Raw genomic sequence first — 17801 nt, forward strand, 5'->3', positions numbered from 1 at the left:
TGGCCGCCAAGCGCCCTGTGAGGGTTCTAGGGGGAAAAGCGTCCTGGAAGCTTTGCATTTAGCATTTATCCAAACGAATTCAGACGGTTCAATAAAAGAAAGCAAATACATTTTGTTTTGTCAAAATTTCCCTATAGGCCTATTTACTGGGCAATGATAAATACAAGATGTTATAGTGAGCCTCAGATTTTTTCGTTACAGTATCTACATTTTAATTATTATTGAAAGGTAGTTTAATAATGAATGCAAATACATTTTATTAATTTTGTCGACACCATTCTATAACATTTGCGTTTTTGTTTCGCACTTATGGCAAACGCCTCTATAAACTTGATATACCATTTTGGAAACTGTTAATACATTCGAAAATATAAAATATAACTTATAATGACACTACTTAATATCCTGGATTTATAAAGTGTAAATTACATAAGTGCTTTACAGAAGAAAAGAAACTGCTAGGACCTAGAATAAGCTAAACCTTAGTTTTTAACAACAGCATATAATCAAATAATAAATTAAAAACATAAGTCTGGTTATTTAGCATCTATCTGTCTTATAATAAATTATGCAATATGGACATTTAAAATTCTTTTTTATTTTTTATATTTTCGAAAGTGGGTGTGGCAGCGCCTCCTCTGCTTTGGGGGTGGGGGTGAGCGCCCACTTCTCCCCCTGCTGAATCTGCACCTGGAATAAATGAACATACTGAATAATATATGTTGAATGAAAATGAAAGAAATAATATATAGTATTTTTCATATTTATTTTCCATATAAAATTTTCAATATATTTGTAATTAAATACTCTACATTTTAATTTCCCGTTTTATTGGCTTCTCTTTATATTCATAAGCCCGACAAAATCAATATTGCTCTATAGTTGCACTAGAATTTAATTTTCCACAAAATAGATTCCCACAGTACTCTTGAGGTGAAGCAGGCAAAAGGCTTGTATTTTTTTGTTTGTTTTATTTCCATTTTTGCTACATATTCTGATGTTTCTAAAATACATAGTAGAATGCAATTTTAATATAATTTGAAATACATGTTAATAATAGCCATCACGGTTTCGGGCTTTTTTTTCTAAAGCTAAACAAATTCACTACTAAAACGGAAAGAAACTTTCCAACAACCAAGATTCCCACGGTGCTCATGAGGGTAAGCAGGGAGGCATATTCTTTGTATGCCGCCTTCAGGAATGTGGACTCATTACACTGCAAAGACAAATAGGCTTAGGTCAGATGCTAAATATAGATAACTAGCTATTTTTAGAAGGTCATGGCAATGGCAGTGAAAGTGCATTAACCTACTTTATACATGTCTCCATTAACTTTGAATCATTTATCTGCTATTGACATGTTAATATTCGGATATAAACGGTTATTTGATTAAACAAAATAAATCGTAATCGTAACAACACTTCTAGGACTTTATTATGGATAATTGAGAAATTGATAAATAGAAATATGTACTTGAATTTTCACTTCTGGATCTGTAAGAAGAAAAAGAAAATGCAAAATTACAGTATATTCAAATTAATTGTAAGTAGTAAAGATCGTATAAAAACTATAAAAAAAAAAAACCATACATACATACATACTAAATATACCTTACTAACAGAATTGAAGAATGTTCTTATAACAGAAAGGAACTATAATGTTGTAAAAAAAAAAAAAAAAACTTTTAAAAGGTACACCTGTTGCTTCTTTCCCTCCTCATAATGATATGTCTCAGGCTGACTGAACTTCTTTCAAATTTTTTTTTTTTGTGAAAAGATTACAAAGATACATAACTCACTAAAATACTTTGTGCTCTACCCACTTTGGTAACCACAGATCCGCCCTTAAAAGTGCACTCATTCTTTCTCCTCCTTCAATACTGATTGCACTTTTGTTGAGAAATGCTTCTATTCATTATCCTCTGCATCTTGATCATTAGATTTTATACCCACCCGTCTCCTTAAATTGTGCTGTTTTTTCATTATCAAGCCCCTTACACTCTTTGTAAATGAGTCCCTCATGTCTGGAACTGTTCCTTCGATATTCAAAACCGTTATTGTGAAACCCATTTTGAAGAAACTTTCTTTTGACTCCAGCTTGCTCCTAAATTTTAGACCTATTTCAAACCTTTTTTCTTGCTAAGCTTATTTAAAAAAATCGTATTTAATCAATTATCATTTTTTACCCCTCTGAATCCCACTTAATAACGCAACGACTTGAAAAATGTATGTCTGAAATTCCATCCTGGTTATCTGCTAATATGCTCATGCGTAACATAACAATACTAAAAATGAATTCATTATATTCTGCACAAAGCACATTCGGTCTAAAATTAACTTCCCTTCTTTATATTTCAATTCTTGCACAATTTATCCTTCAACCTCTGTTAAAATCTTGGTGTTACCTTTGACGATTCTCTTTCTTGACAATAATATTAGTCATATCACTAAAATAGGTTAATTTCCACTTACACAATATTGCTAACATAGGAAATATCTATCTAAGCATACTACTGCCACTTTAATCAGTGCCTCTGTCACTTGATTATTGTAACTCTCTTTTCTCTGCACTACCGAAAGCTCAGCTAAACAGGAACACTGCCGCACGTAATCTAACACTTACCAGTAGACGATCGCACATATCTCCCATTATCTATAATTTGCACTGGCTTCCAATTCATGAATAAAGTATAAAATTCTGCTACTAACTTTTAAATCACTGCGACTCCAACAGTCCACTTACCTACTTGAACTCCTTCTTAAGTATGTCCCCTTATCCTCCCTCCGTTCTTCTGACCTTAATTTGCTCATTGTTAACACCATATCCCACGGCCACAGATCATTTTTATTTTCAGCTGCCACACTTTGGAACTCCCTCCCAAAACATATTACCGACTCACCTTCAGTTGCTATTTTTAAGACCAAACTAAAAACCCACCTTTTTAACATCTGAACATGCACAGCGCCTTTGACTTTTACTTCGGTTGAGTGATATTGGTGCTTTATAAATTATTATTATTATTATTATCATCATTTATTATTATTATTATTATTATTATTATTATTATTATTATTATTATTATTATTCTGTTATCCTGTGTGGTGGATAACTATCCCTGCAGCGGCGCTGAAGTAACGACTCCTATTATATGTATTGGTAAATATACGCTCTGGTAGATACGGTGACTACACCCTGGTGGATATGGTGGCTACGATTTGGGTGGACACGGTGGATATGCCTATATTTGTGTTTAAGTTAAAGTGATATAAGCCTATTTAATATTTGTAGGCCTATTTGCTAATTATTATTGAATAATTACTATTGTGGCGACTGGAAAACCACATAGCCAAAAAATATAAGTTTGGGAGAGCAATTCAATATTTCGAGAGCTATTAAAAATAAACCTGACCTGGATCTGAACAATAAACCACAAAACAACAAAATAAAATCTAACAAAAAGGTTTATTTTTGAATTTGGGATTTAAACCAAAACAAACCAACAACCCACCTAACTACTCTGGCTCAGATTATTAAGATGATTAAATATCGTATTATAATGCAGTAGTTCGAGCTGTGATTAAAATTATTATTAGGGAGCAGCTGGGATGAAAGATTAAAAAATGTAGGCACTCTTGTTTCCATACGGCCATGCTCCTCAACCAGTCCAGATTTGCCCAAAGAGTATCAAACTTTACTGTTGATAGAGGGCGCCATTACATTAACATGGCAGAAAATAATTTTAATTTTATATTATAATTAATATAAAAGCTGAAGAAAGGCACTGATCCTGGTCTATGATGGGTATGGCACTGAAATTGTACCTAAATGACAATATGTATTTTAATAATATGTTTGTATATTTTACTGCACCTCTACACGAATGTCATCCGTTTCTGCCGCAAACCTGTTCGGCCACAGTGTATTTAATTCAACTTCCATCCAGAAAATCATTAAATTGAGTGTATTTTATTGTCGTATTGAAATACATAGTTGCTATGACTTCATTCAGTGATTCTTCCCTGAAGCCACCTCTTCGTGGAATGTCTTACTGCAGTCAGTTGTAAAACAAATTGTCGATAACCACTTTTAAAAAATGCTACCCAAGAGCACTTTAAATCAAACCCCTTTCTAGAGCACTCTCTAATTGTCCTGGTGGATGGTTAGGGAGTTTCAACTACAGTACAAGGTAGAAACCCTATATTTACTTTACAATAAATAGGCTTTATAGGCCTATACCAGTTACCAGTGTGGTTTAACTTAAAAACAAAACATGTTTACTTTTTCTACAGATGCTTTTTTTATGAGGATATTTATTGAGTCATTCAATATTTCAAACACAATATAAAATGTGTTCCACACATTTTCACACATCACGGCCGAACCGGTCCTACAGCTTCTACAGCCTTTTTTTCTTTGATTTTGTCAGATTTTTTTTGTTTAATAATCCAAAATGATGATACCACCCACAATTTCTCCTATAGGATTATGAAAAATCTGAAAAAGCTGGGCTTGTAAACTACCGCAACCGATGCCACAATGCGGTCAGGAGACTCTAGGAAGGACTTTATCCTCATAAGCTGCGGAAACTATTTCTCAATAGATGTCTCAAGCTCAGAACTTGCCGGCCTTCATGGTACAATTGAAATTAATTCATTTCTGGACGATGGAAATGTTCCGGTGCTCGCAGCGAAGGTAAAACCAAGAGGAGGGAATAAAACTGTTGAACTCTCCAATAAAGTATGTATTCTATTATTTCAACATTCAAAATGGACATAACTTAATTGAAATGTTCCTGTTAGCAGAAATGGTCCATAGTGAGCTGCCAAATGGTCCAGAGGGAACTGTCATTAGCTCCATAAACTTAACTTTAATCATCTCCCATAAGGCCGGTTCCCACTGAACGCAATCAAGCGAATTTCGCGTCGAAATGTGGCGCGCGCAGCTGAAACGAATTAAGACGCGACTGGCGTTTCCAATGTGAACATGCAAACGAATTTGTAGTCGAACACGCGAACGCCCAATATTCGAACTTCGACGCGGTGCGCGTGGTGGACGCGGAGGCTTCGCCCGCGAATTCACAAAAGTTGATCCAAGACCAACTTTTTCGGATTCGCGAGCGAATTCGCGGCCGATGGACCAATCGCAAGGCTTAGATTCAATTTATGTCAAAGGTCAACAATAAAGGCACGATCAGGAACATTGTCAAAACAATGTACAGATTATGTGCGAACGATGACCGACGAGTCCGTTTCATGCAAACTCTGTGGAACAGTAGGCTACCTTTGTTTAGGTCTGTGACAAGGGAGCAAAGAAAATATGTGACAATGCGTGGAAAAGGATTTGCAGAGACCGGTTGAGTTATCTCTTCTTTCTACCCGGAGTATTACTATAGGCCTGTCCAGCCTAGGCCTCTGATACCCTGCTACACCTGAGACCTACCGTAGGGTAGGGTAGGCTAGGCCTACTATCTACCCTTTATGAGGCCTAGCTCTAGGCCTTGAATAATTATGAACTAAAAAACTATGTTTATATTCACTCTTTTGATTCATTATAGAGTTTACAGTGCATCATTAAAACTTTAAATCTGAGAATATGTTCGAAGTGAGCTTGTAATTTCAGAATAAACAAACAGTATAGTTATAAAATACTAGAAAGGTCACATAGCCAGGTATAGACATATTGAGAATAAATTGTCAGTTCTTTGTAGTGAAGTAAATCTAAAATGTATTCATGAAGTCATTCAAAATCGTGTACAAAATAGTTGAACAAACTTTTAAAGTGTTAATACAAATTAATTCAAGTAATACTAAACTGCTTCATGACTTGTTGGAAAAGATTTGGACAACAATACAATCCTCTTCCGTCTGGCAGTGAAGCGGATCAGAAATTATGTAGATTGCGGTTGAGTACATGTTAAGAAACTAGTCGTGGTTATTGAAACTTAAAAAAAATTTACGCCAACAGAACAATTATTTGCACTATTTTCAGCGATGTGAACTTAAAACGTATTGATGAAGTATATTCACACAATGTCAATCAAATTGTGTACAAAATAGCCAAACAACTTTAAAGAATCAAACAATAAAGTAATTTTCTAGAGTATAGCACCATGGTACGGACTATCTTTATTGAATGAAGAAAATAACTTTGAAGTAATTCAAAAGATACAAAGCGGTTCATGTCTTGTTTTGAAAAAAAAAATGATCTTCTTGCTGTGTGGCAATTCATGATGTATGTTAAAATATTAAAATAATATCAATAATATATATATATATATATATATATATATATATGTATGTATATATATATATATGTATATATATATATATGTATATGTATAAAATATTTATAAAAATTTAAAACGAAAACATACGGCAAAAGAACATTCGCCTATGCTGCTTCATCGCTGTGGAACGAATTGCCACTCTCTATCAAACTGTCTCCCTCTATTGATTTATTTATGTTAAAACTGAAATCCCATCTCTTTAACTCTTTTTAGACCATCCCCACTTAGAATTTTCAATTTTTAAATCTTTTCCTAGTTGTACTCTCTGCACTTTTGATCATTTTTTTTTAAATTAGCGCATTATAAATATTTTATTATTATTATTATTTATTTTTATTATTATTATTATTATTATATACATATAAATGTATATATATAATGGTTAATTCATTACCGTAATTACCTATAGGCCTATGGGCATATGCCCATATTAAAAAGATATATATTTCCGACATGCTTTTGCCCATATTTATTCATATATTATTTCTTCTAACTTGGTCACAAGGGCTGACCCACAAAGAACCCTTATGAATGTTCCCATTTCTTGCCATCAAGGGCCCCAAATGTGTTTCTATCTGGGTCTGCCCATATTTAAAAACTATATATCCCAAATGTTTTGGCCCTGATATCACCCATATATTATAACCCCTTACTTTGCCCACATGAGCTGACCCATTAATAGCCCAAATGGTTCATCCATTTTTTTTTCTCTTGTGGGCCCCAAATAGGATTACCTATATGGGCATGCCCATATTTCTAAAATATATTTCCCACATTTTTTTGCCCATATTTATCCCATATATGATTTCCTATAATTTGTCCACAAAAGACTGACCCACAAAGAGCCCTTCTGAATGTTCCATTGCTTGCCCTCAAGGGCCTCAAACATGCTAAAACCATCTGGGCCTGTCCACATTTTGGAAATATGTATCTCAAATGTTTTGGCCCTTATAGTGCCAATATGTGATTGACCATCTTTCATGCACATGGGCTGTCCCAGAAATAGCCCTTATGTGTTTTTTCTTTTGTGGGCCCCAAATGCGCTTACCCATATGGGCATGCCCGCACTTTTTAAATAACGTTCTCAAATGTGTTTTTTGCACAGTGTGCGACCTTCTTAATTACACTGTGTAAAAAAATCAATGAAAAAATTTATTACACACAGCTAGGTTCCACTAGCCATGTTCTCACGATCACTACTATCCGATGCAAGTTAATGAGAAATCCAGTCAAGGTTGCGTCAAATTTTATAGTATATCTACACGAGAGTTATAGCGGATAGTTATAGCGCTAATACACTGATATAAAAAAGTTAAAGATTAAAATTACTTCTATTGATCTCATGATGATATTTCAATAAAACGAAGACGACAAAACAGAAATTACATTAGGCGAGGGCCTGCCTGTGCTAGGCCTGCTTTGAATTGGGTAGGCAGTAGGCCATCCCAACTATCGACAAAAAAAAAAGGCAAAATATGTTTAACATCCAATGTTTTCATCTTCACTCGGTAGAGCATTCTGAAAAAAGCGAAATAAACTCTGAGTTTTTTTTTCTCACCTACCCTAAACCTACCTATTAAAATTTAGGAGATTTTGGCAGCATTTATAACCCGACCCTCCAAATGTAGTATTCGAGTACGAACGTTATTCGTGGTTCGTCTTGCTAGAATGTGTGAATTGCAGGCTAAAGATAAGGTTACCATATTAGCTGTAATTTCAGAATCATGTACGTACAGTATCTCACCGGCGTTCATCATATCTCATTCAGCTGTATCTTTAGACACAGCGAACGAACTACCACGGAATTTTGCGAATTCCCCCAAAAAAGACATGAAAATTTATATGACGTTTACAATGAATGGTAATAATATAATTTGTCCTGTAATGTTTTATTTGGATTACTTTTGACAATTATGAAGTTAAAAACAACTCAAAAAGGTAATTTTAAAGATGCTTTTTTGATATTATGAACCAACTAGGCCTAGTAGAATTGCCTCGAAAACGAGACCATGGTCAAGCTACAGATGTTATTGCAATCAACATGTGACAAGTCATGTTAATTCACAGAAAGTCCTATCGGATGAGAGCCTTGCCAGTCCGGTCATTTGTTGGTGTTAGCTTGTGGGGTAAAGCGCTTGTTGTTTATCAGGTGACCCTGTTCATACGGTCAGTGTCTGCCTCATAACAAGCGCTTGTTCGATAACTACAATATCACCGGTGTAACTTACACCGTTGGATCAAGGCTACTGTAAAGCAGCCTTCACAAGGACCATGCCTCACTCACAGTTGCTTAATAGGTCATAAATCTTCATTAACATGTCAAACACTAATTTGACTTCACTCGATCAGTCGGGTATAAATGGTCAGCATATTGTAAAGGACTTTTACACCTAATGATTGGTTTTAAGAATGTCAATTGGGAGTTAAAAAGAGAGTCCTGGCCAGCAACATATAGCCATCAGAATGTAAACAACTTCATCTCATGGGCTTCACTGGCAATAAATAATTTAGGAACCCATCGCTATTCAACAAACCAGCAGGATTTATAACCCAAATTTTTTCCAAAAGTCGGGTGCCATGGACCATTTCTGTTAACGGCAAAAAATGCAGCGTGGTAGGATGTTGGGGCATTGAATGTCCAGTAAGCGACTAGGTATTATCTCCAGGGAGCAGAGAAGGTTGCACTTTGTGCTGGGTTGCCATTAACCAGGGGTAATAACGCTCGCGCCTTTTGATCATTTGAAATTGGCGCCTTAAAAATATTTGAGTATTATTATTATTCTTACTACAGGTTGAGCCGAGTGACACAAAAGATAAAGTGATAGTATTCTTCAAATCACAGCCTGTTGTAATTACACCAGACAATCTTCACAATGTCGTCTTGGTATGCAGCATGCTTGACTCACCAATCAGCTCCCTTTACCACACTGTAAAGAAGGTGATGCTTTCACTTATTTATTTATCCAGTTCATACAGTTAAAACAGGACACAACTATGTATTACAACCAGGGGCAGCTTAAAGAAATATTTTAATATGAATTTGACCTTCAAAATTTATAAGGTATGCACCAATAAACACAGGAGCTTCCAGGAGCTAAATGAGGGCAAGAGGGACACCCTTAGGCCTAATAAAAAATGTTATGCTGGCGTAACCCGACCGACCCTAAAAAATCGGTCGACCATAGACATTTTTATTTAAATTTCACGATGCAAGTTTAGGCCTACTGTAGGCCTAGTAGGGAATGAAAGTTGTAAATTTGCGTCCACCGCCCGCATGTCTAAAAAGCTACCACATGACATTTTTCATTATTTTGAAAAGTTCATTATTTTGAAAAAATAATACTTAATTTTTTTTAAAACAGACTTTCTAAGTCGTATACAAACAGAAAAACATCTCCTAGGCCTATTCCTTCATATCTGATCACTCATCGCGAAAACCACGAAGGCAGGGCATAGGACCGTGATTGCCGCTTCTGAGGTCATTTACAGGTCAAATTGGAACTTAAACCTCCAGCGGTGGAGCTCTATTACTGCTTGATTAAAAGAAATAACGCCACCGTGTGGTTGAAGAAAAAGAGCTCTCTTGGACTTTCACCATCGCAAACTTTGTAGGCCTACATTATCTTTCTATTCCACTTTTCTATCTCTATTTACATAATAAAGTGAGTAGAATAATTCACAATGTTTCTAAAGACCAAACTGTAAATAACTTTTCTACAATTTGATCCACTTTAAATAAAAGATCTGTCTTGTGGTGTATATTTATGACTGATTGTTTGTAGGCCTAGCTATGCATTTGTTTCTTGTGAATAACGTAAAATTGCCATGGCTTGTGTACAGTCATGTGTACAGCATTTATAAAAATAAAAAAAATGCCTCATGTGTTTTTAATATTTTTCGGATGCAAATCTACAACTTTTATTTAGGCCCTAATATATTCCTTCGGTTCAAGCTGCACACCTCAACTGACACTACACATCCTGAAAAATTGCTTAAGTAAATATTGTTATTAGGACTGGACCAGTAAATATATTAAAAGACAAACCAATTACAACAATATAATAATCCAAAGTTCAGTTTTTGAAATACTATTAAAATGCATCATAAAAACATTTATATTATAATAGAGAGAAAACACATAGGCCATACAGGCTTGCCCAAATGTGTTTTCAATATTTTTCGGATGCAAATCTAAACTTTCATTCCCGTGGCCCTATGTGAGCAAAGTGGGCTTTGTGGAGCGTCACTCAAAATGTTTCAAAAGGGGTCCAAGGGCGAAAAATATGACAATTAGGGGCTTTAAAGGCTTATTTACATGATTTTATAGATTTCAATGACTTTGCTGAATATTGAAAAAAAAATCTCTACCTACCTACCCTATTTTTGGGGCCCATTACGCCTACATAACATTTTTTTTTTACGCCTTCATATAATCCTTCAGTTCAAGTAGCACACTTCAACTGACACTATTAATCCAAAGTTCATTTTATGAACTACTATTAAAATGCATCATAAAAACATTTATATAATAATAGAGAGAAAAACACATAGGCCATACAGGCTTGCCCAAATGTGAACCATACCACTATCAGTTGGGTTCCTACAGCCAGTTAGGAAAGATATATAAATATGAAGGGCTGCCATTTCATTAGCATAAAAAATAATGGTGACGTGAGCAGTTTTCTGATATTGATATGTCTGCCGTATATGACATTTTTGTTGAAAATACAGTATAATGGCTAAAAATAATGTAATTTCACTTAAATTGCATTAGGTTATTTTTAATATGTCAGGTCTAGGATAATATCTATTATTATTTTACTCTGTAACCAGCTCTAATTATTTTATTTACCTTACTAGGTGTTTGCACCCTTGTTACTTGAGGATGAAAAATGGTCGCAAGGCTTTGATCCAAAGCTACAAAGTTTGCTGAGTCAGCTCGTAGCCGGGTTAAGCAGCGTCATCTGCAAGCAAGACCCATCCCAGCGAGGTTCTTCTGGTAGAGAAGATAGCCTTGGAGGTACATATAATTGAAACAGAATTTTAAAATAATTTGAAATAAATAATAGAAAATAAAATAAAAATAATTTTTAGTCTGGTACAAATTAGAAATAATTTTCAAAATTTAAATATTACACATATATACAATATATCTATTTTGGGAATGTTTAACTGGATTAACTGACATGCCAAATTTTTTTTTTAATTGAGGCCTGTTACATAACATTGTATATCTATGATTGTCATTTGTTTTATCTTTGCTCTTACATTAGGCATCTTGACCCCATCTGATGAGTTCCAGTATTGGGCTGAGGTAGCAATGTCTGGGAACACATTGGACATAAAAAAACGTGCTCAGCTTTTCCAAACACTCTTTGAACCAATAGCAAGGGATTATGGCAATCTGGATGGGTTTTCATTGGATGAGGGACTGAAGCTGGTTGAGACAACTAATGATGCTGTGGATGAGGTTTGGAGGCAGGGGGAGTTTGACCCCTACCCAGAAAGAAGAATGCAACATCTTTTGGATGTTATTGGTTAGTAACATTCCAAACTTTTTAATGTATTTTATGAATACTATAGATAAAACAACTTAAATTTTTCTATATAATGTAAAAAAAAAAATAAATGAGGAAGATACGAAAATGAGCATATAATTATTTATTGTGAATTCTATTTTAAATCATGTGATATGTATTATTTTTTTCTAAATATTTTGTTCAGTATTATGGAAGTATCTCAAATATATTTAACTAGCTACTACATAATAATTTGGCCTGTTGAATGGAATATTCTATTATATTTTAGGGGTGTTCTATAAATGAAACCTTGACTTATGTCAGTTTATGTAGTCATAATATTAATAATGTTAGTAATTTATTTTCATTCTTAATTTAAAAGTGTGCTTTTGCTTAACTGTGAAGGTGGAGAACTAGGCAGGTTTGTGCAGCGTAAACTATGTGGCCACGACATTTGGCGGGACCCATTCTACCGTGTCCGCGAAGCTCTACAGAGGGCCATCTCTATTTGCGACAAGTGGATTCTCCAGTGCGAGGAGTTGACAGGTCAGTGCTGGAGGACTGACCCCATAAATCCTTGGAATGGTGATAAGTTCAGTCCGGAAGACCTGTCTCAGCTGTCAGCGAGACTGCAGGAGGTTAGTGGATTCAGTCAAAAGATACAAATAAATAATAAATAAAATGATAATAAATGAAAGTGTAAATTAAATAAAATTACACAGGAAGATGAATGCTTTTATTTCAGTGGTAGAAAATGGCGTAACTCTTTCATGAAATGGATAGGAGCAGAACATATAATGACATTATTTATATATTAAGTATCAATTAATGACTAGATTTCAGCTCGTCACTGAGGACAATTTAGGTGATCCGCCACACTTTGACCCTCGAGCGGATTACCTCTTGTTATTGTCAGAGATCCATCATCATCTTTTTTTTGTTCTACCTTTCCTTCCATTTTTGTTCGCCGCTATATCTAATTTGCTGTAAACTATGCACATGGCAGCTTCAACAAATAAATGGCTTGGCCTGGAATAGTCACAAGCTTTTCAAAAATTTTTATTTTTGAAAATATTTATTATTTAAAGTACGAGTTGTAGATATGATTTTATAGATCATAATGGCTGATCGGACATTGTGACATCATCATATTGCCATCTGAATTTTAAAAAACTGAATTTTTATAAATGACCAAATAATTTTACCGACAGAGGGCGGTAGACTGTTTTTCGACACTATCAGACATATATGTAGTACATATGAGTAAAAAAAAAATTGTGTGGCATTACTGACCAACAGGCATTTTTAAATGACACTTGACAAGATTCAATTTCGTATGCCATTACCATCCGCTCGTAAGTGTACGTTAAAATTTGAAAATTTAAATGAGGCAATATCCAATCAGAAAAGTAGTTATCATGCTGAGAATGTATATTGAGGATAAAAAATTCTGAGAAAAAAAACAAAACAAATGTAGATTATTAAATTAATCGATCAGTTTAAAGCTACCTATTTATTTATTTCATATGTGCCTAAAGGTCATGACCTTGCGAAGCATCCACGAACAACTGATCAGGCTACTGTCAGCTGGAGAGCAACAAGAGCTGGGGACTGGCAATGCGTTCAGCCCATTTGCAGGCCTCAACCCATTGCAGTATAATCCATACACGCAGCCCCTATGGAGGGCTGCAGTGTCTCAATATGAACGAGGTATGTAGCTCTATGTGTGTGTCTGGGTTATCTACACTATCAAGATTTATGTGATAAATGTGTGTGATTTGCCCTATAGCCATGGTGATGACATATCACATCCATATATCGGCATGGTGATGTCATCACATCCATATATGGGCATGAAGATGTTATATTACACCTATATAATGGCAATTCACATGTATTGTCACATAAAATTTGATAGTGAGGACAGTGCATTAGGAAATTTATGGATAGGGAGTGATTAACAAATTCTCAAACTCAATAAAATATTACGAGAGCGCAGCTAGGTCAGTCTGCTAAACCGGTGGTGCCACTGTCTGTATGCTGAACCATGGCGATATCTTTGTCCCCGGTTTAATTCCCATCACTACTCTTCTTGTATTTCAGCTGAAGGACTGAAATGCAATTTACAATAGTGCATCATTGTTCGGATTAGATATTTAAGCCATTGGTCCTGTGAGCATTATGGTCCATGTGTATTAAAGAACACAGTACACACTCTGGAAAAGAGTAGGGGATTGTCCCTGGTGTACTGCCAGTCACCACTAGAAGCACCCCACTGGAAAGAAGTCTTCTTCAGACTTTCATTGGGTTGCGTTTGGTTTTTTTTTTAACTGGACAAGTCCATCCATCCATCGAACAGATGTGATACAGGAGCTCACATACTCAGGTAATTATGGAATATCTGTCTATTTCTCTTATTAAGCTATGGGGCCAGCTGAACAGAGGATTGCAGGGAAATTAAGAACTCAGTTTCGCAACCTGAGCAAGAACACACACCAGTTACTGCGGGAGTTCCAGCGTTATAAGGAACTTACCAAAAGGGACAATGTCAAAAAGGAGTTGATATCGGAAAGGTAAGCAAGTAATGGCCATTACCTCTTGTGATATTTGATTCCCATTTCTATTGTATTTTAATATATGATGGACTGAATAAAATATTGAATTGATATATTAAATATTTGTGGAGACAGACAAAAATTTTATTTTTGGTCTCTCATTAACTTGCACATTGCAGAGAAACACTTCTGCAGCAGCTTCAGCAGTACATTAAAAACGTCAAGGAAGATTTCAACACCAGAGTAAATGAGGGCAAGCCAAAGCTAGGCAAAAACTTGCCAGAGGTTACTAACAACATTGTCTGGGTCAGGCAACTTGAGGCCAAGGTTCGTATCTGCTCCTTTTTATTCAAGTTGTATTTTGTAGCTTTTATCAGAAAAATATTGGAATAATAATATAGTGGAAAGCATAATGACGGAAAATGTTAGAAGAACCCAGCAAGGTTTGGAGAGAAAGATAGCTTCATTCTACAATCAAAAAAAAAAAAAAATTGAAATTTATTTTTCCCTACAGTGGGGTTGTTAAATATATACAGAACAAATGTTTTTGTATTTTTTTATTATCACTAACAATAATTTGTCTACGAAGTTAATTTACTCTTTGTGTTTCTCCTTAGGTTGAAGAAACAAGCAATTCTGCGGAAGTGTTGCTAAATGATCTCTCAGGTTTCAGTCGATTCAGAAAAGATGCTGTGGAACTTCTGGAGGAACTGCACAGCTGGCGGCAAGATCAGTTTGATACCTGGTCACGGGATACTCTGGCAGCCATCGAGGACACAAGGAAACCTCTTGGGTAGGATGATAATGGTCACCATGGTTTTTTGGAGATTGAATATCCTTGAAGATATTAAAAATACAGGTTTCCCTCCAATTAACGACCACTTTTGGGACTTATGCTTCCATGGTCTTTAGCAGCTATGATCTCCAAGTAAAATAATTAGAATAAAAGATATTTGGAAATTTGGTACCAAAGAAAAGTCTTTAATTGGAGGTGGTCTTTATTTGAAGGGTTCTTTTAGAGGAAAACATGTAGCTAATACAGTAAGAGCCTTAACTGTCATATTGTGCATTTGCACTCTGTGAAGGTAATTCTGATCAATATATTAATGTAAGGTTATATGTGATAGAGCATGCATGGCATTATGGGAACTCAGCCTTAGCATTTGATCAAATTATGTATTATATTGTAAAGGTTTAAATATTATGCACTGCACTGTGGGAAATTAACCAGATTTATACATTGCATTATGGGAAAATTAACATCAGCATTTGATCAAATTATGTATTATATTGTAAAGGTTTAAATACTATGCATTGCACTGTGGGGAATAAACCAGATTTATGCATTGCATTATGGGAAATTAACATCAGTATTTGATCAAATTATGTATTATTTATATTGTAAAGGTTTTAAATATTATGCATTGCACTGTGGGAAATTGACAAGATTTATTCATCATTTGTTCATATGGAAACTCGACATCAGCATTTGATTAAATTATGTATTGTAAAGGTTTAAATGTTATGAATTATGTAGGCCTATTGCATTGTGAGAAATTAACCAAATTTATGCATTGCATTATGGGAAATTAACATCAGCATTTGATCAAATTAGGTATTGTATTTTAAAGGTTTAAATATGAATTATATGCATTGCATTATGGGAAGGTAACATGTATTATTAATGCATTCCATTGGTAGAAGTAATGAACAAGGAACATGTGATGAATTATACAGATGATAACTTATCTCTTTTTAAGATTTTTTATTTTTTTTGTAGTTTACAGACAACGGGGCGTTTAATGGACTTTGATACCAAAGACAACAAACTAGTTGTCAATTATGGTGACAAGTTAGTGACTTTGCTACGAGAGGTCCGTCAACTTCAAGGCCTTGGCTTTGCAATACCAGCGAAGATTCAGCACACAGCGAACGTTGCACAGAAGTTTTATCGTCATGGGGTCATTCTGAAACAGGTATGCAAATTATATACTATAAAATATTAATAATAATCATAATAATAATAATATGTTAGACTTATATAGTGCTGGATGCCAACAAGGCCTCTAAGCGCTTCACATTATTACCCCCGGTCACTGGATCAAACGCATATGGAACATATACTCAGTTCCTTGGGGAGAATTTCATAATGTTGCAGCTAGTAATCAGCGCATTTTGTGTTTGAACCTACCAGGTACCCACTTGTACTCCTGGGTGGGAGGAGACAACTGTAGGTGAAGTGCCTTGACTAAGAACACAAGCAAAATGCGCAAAAAAGGAATTGAACCTTTGACAGCAGTTCATATATTTATTTTATTGTTAATCTTATCACAACACAGAGAATATGTTTTTTTATGTTTGCAAATAAAATTATTTAAAGATGCTTTTTGAGGAGTTTCAAAACATGCATCTAAGACTAAGAAATATGAAATACTTATTTAATGTATTATATATATATATAATTTTTTTTTATTGATTATATCCAATGTATTTAGCAGTATGTAATGTATCTAATGTGTTGTATAGCAGTACAACAGAAACATGTGACTTACGAATTTGCATATTACAGGTGGCTCATTTCCATAACACAATAGCTGAACAGATGATTCCGAGTCAGCGTCCGATGATGTTGACCTCAGCAATAGCTTTTCAAAACATCATCAAAAACCCAAAGAAAGGCGCGAAGGATTATTGTCACTGTTTTTGTTACAACACTGTGGTGAACACTCATCATCACCACCATTAATGTTATCGGTATGAAATTTTTTAGACCAACTTTTGAAATTTTTAAGAATATATACTTAAATTTTGTTATTGATATTCAATAATTTCAATAACAGCAAAACATAAGTATATATTCTTTTATTGATATTTAGTAAATTATGAAAAAATATATATTATTTAATAAATAAAGTAAACAAAACGGACCATAATGATTATGTCTAAATTATTATTTACAGGTTGTATATCTAATGAACATTGACTTGCTAAGACAGCCATCACGATGGAAAGAAGGATTGAATGAAATCAGGAACATTATGGCAGATCTGCACAGCAAGGTATTTGACAGCAGCCAAAAAATCAATCAATCAATTAGTTAGTCTATCAGTCAATCAATTACACAATCAGTTGCTCATTAATCAGTCTATCAATCGGTCAATCAATCATATATTACCAATCAATCATTTACAATCTATCAATCATCAATCATTTTATTATAAATAAATTGCTAAATCATCAATAGATCTGTTAGTTATTCTGTCAATCAACCAAAATAAAATCAATCAATCAATCAAATGATTGACCAATCAATTAATCTAGCAATCCATCAATCATTCAATTGGTCAGTTGGATCATCCTTATCATCCCCATTATCATCATCATCTGGTTTTTAATTACATGTTATATAAGGGAGCCTCGCAAAATAAAGCAAAATATAT

The 17801-nt window shown here is 34.5% G+C and overlaps 1 protein-coding gene across 1 annotated transcript in view; it reads left to right on the plus strand.

The window, feature by feature from the left end:
- Positions 1-4537: 4537 nt before the first annotated feature.
- The window catches only part of LOC117121275 (cytoplasmic dynein 2 heavy chain 1-like), a gene marked incomplete at its 3' end in the record, with an annotated part of 54940 nt that continues 41676 nt past the window's right edge, over positions 4538-17801 (plus strand). Inside the window, exons 1-12 of the mRNA XM_033266411.1 lie at positions 4538-4738; positions 9079-9225; positions 11148-11307; positions 11561-11824; positions 12212-12444; positions 13345-13516; positions 14229-14379; positions 14541-14688; positions 14979-15154; positions 16142-16337; positions 16931-17080; positions 17322-17420. Coding sequence (XP_033122302.1) covers positions 4538-4738; positions 9079-9225; positions 11148-11307; positions 11561-11824; positions 12212-12444; positions 13345-13516; positions 14229-14379; positions 14541-14688; positions 14979-15154; positions 16142-16337; positions 16931-17080; positions 17322-17420 — 2097 coding nt within the window. The remainder of the gene's footprint in view (positions 4739-9078; positions 9226-11147; positions 11308-11560; positions 11825-12211; positions 12445-13344; positions 13517-14228; positions 14380-14540; positions 14689-14978; positions 15155-16141; positions 16338-16930; positions 17081-17321; positions 17421-17801) is intronic.

This window comes from Anneissia japonica, unplaced genomic scaffold, assembly GCF_011630105.1.
Source record: "Anneissia japonica isolate Jap-2015-1 unplaced genomic scaffold, ASM1163010v1 scaffold9013_len99286_cov115, whole genome shotgun sequence".
Taxonomy (NCBI): Eukaryota; Metazoa; Echinodermata; class Crinoidea; order Comatulida; family Comatulidae; genus Anneissia; species Anneissia japonica.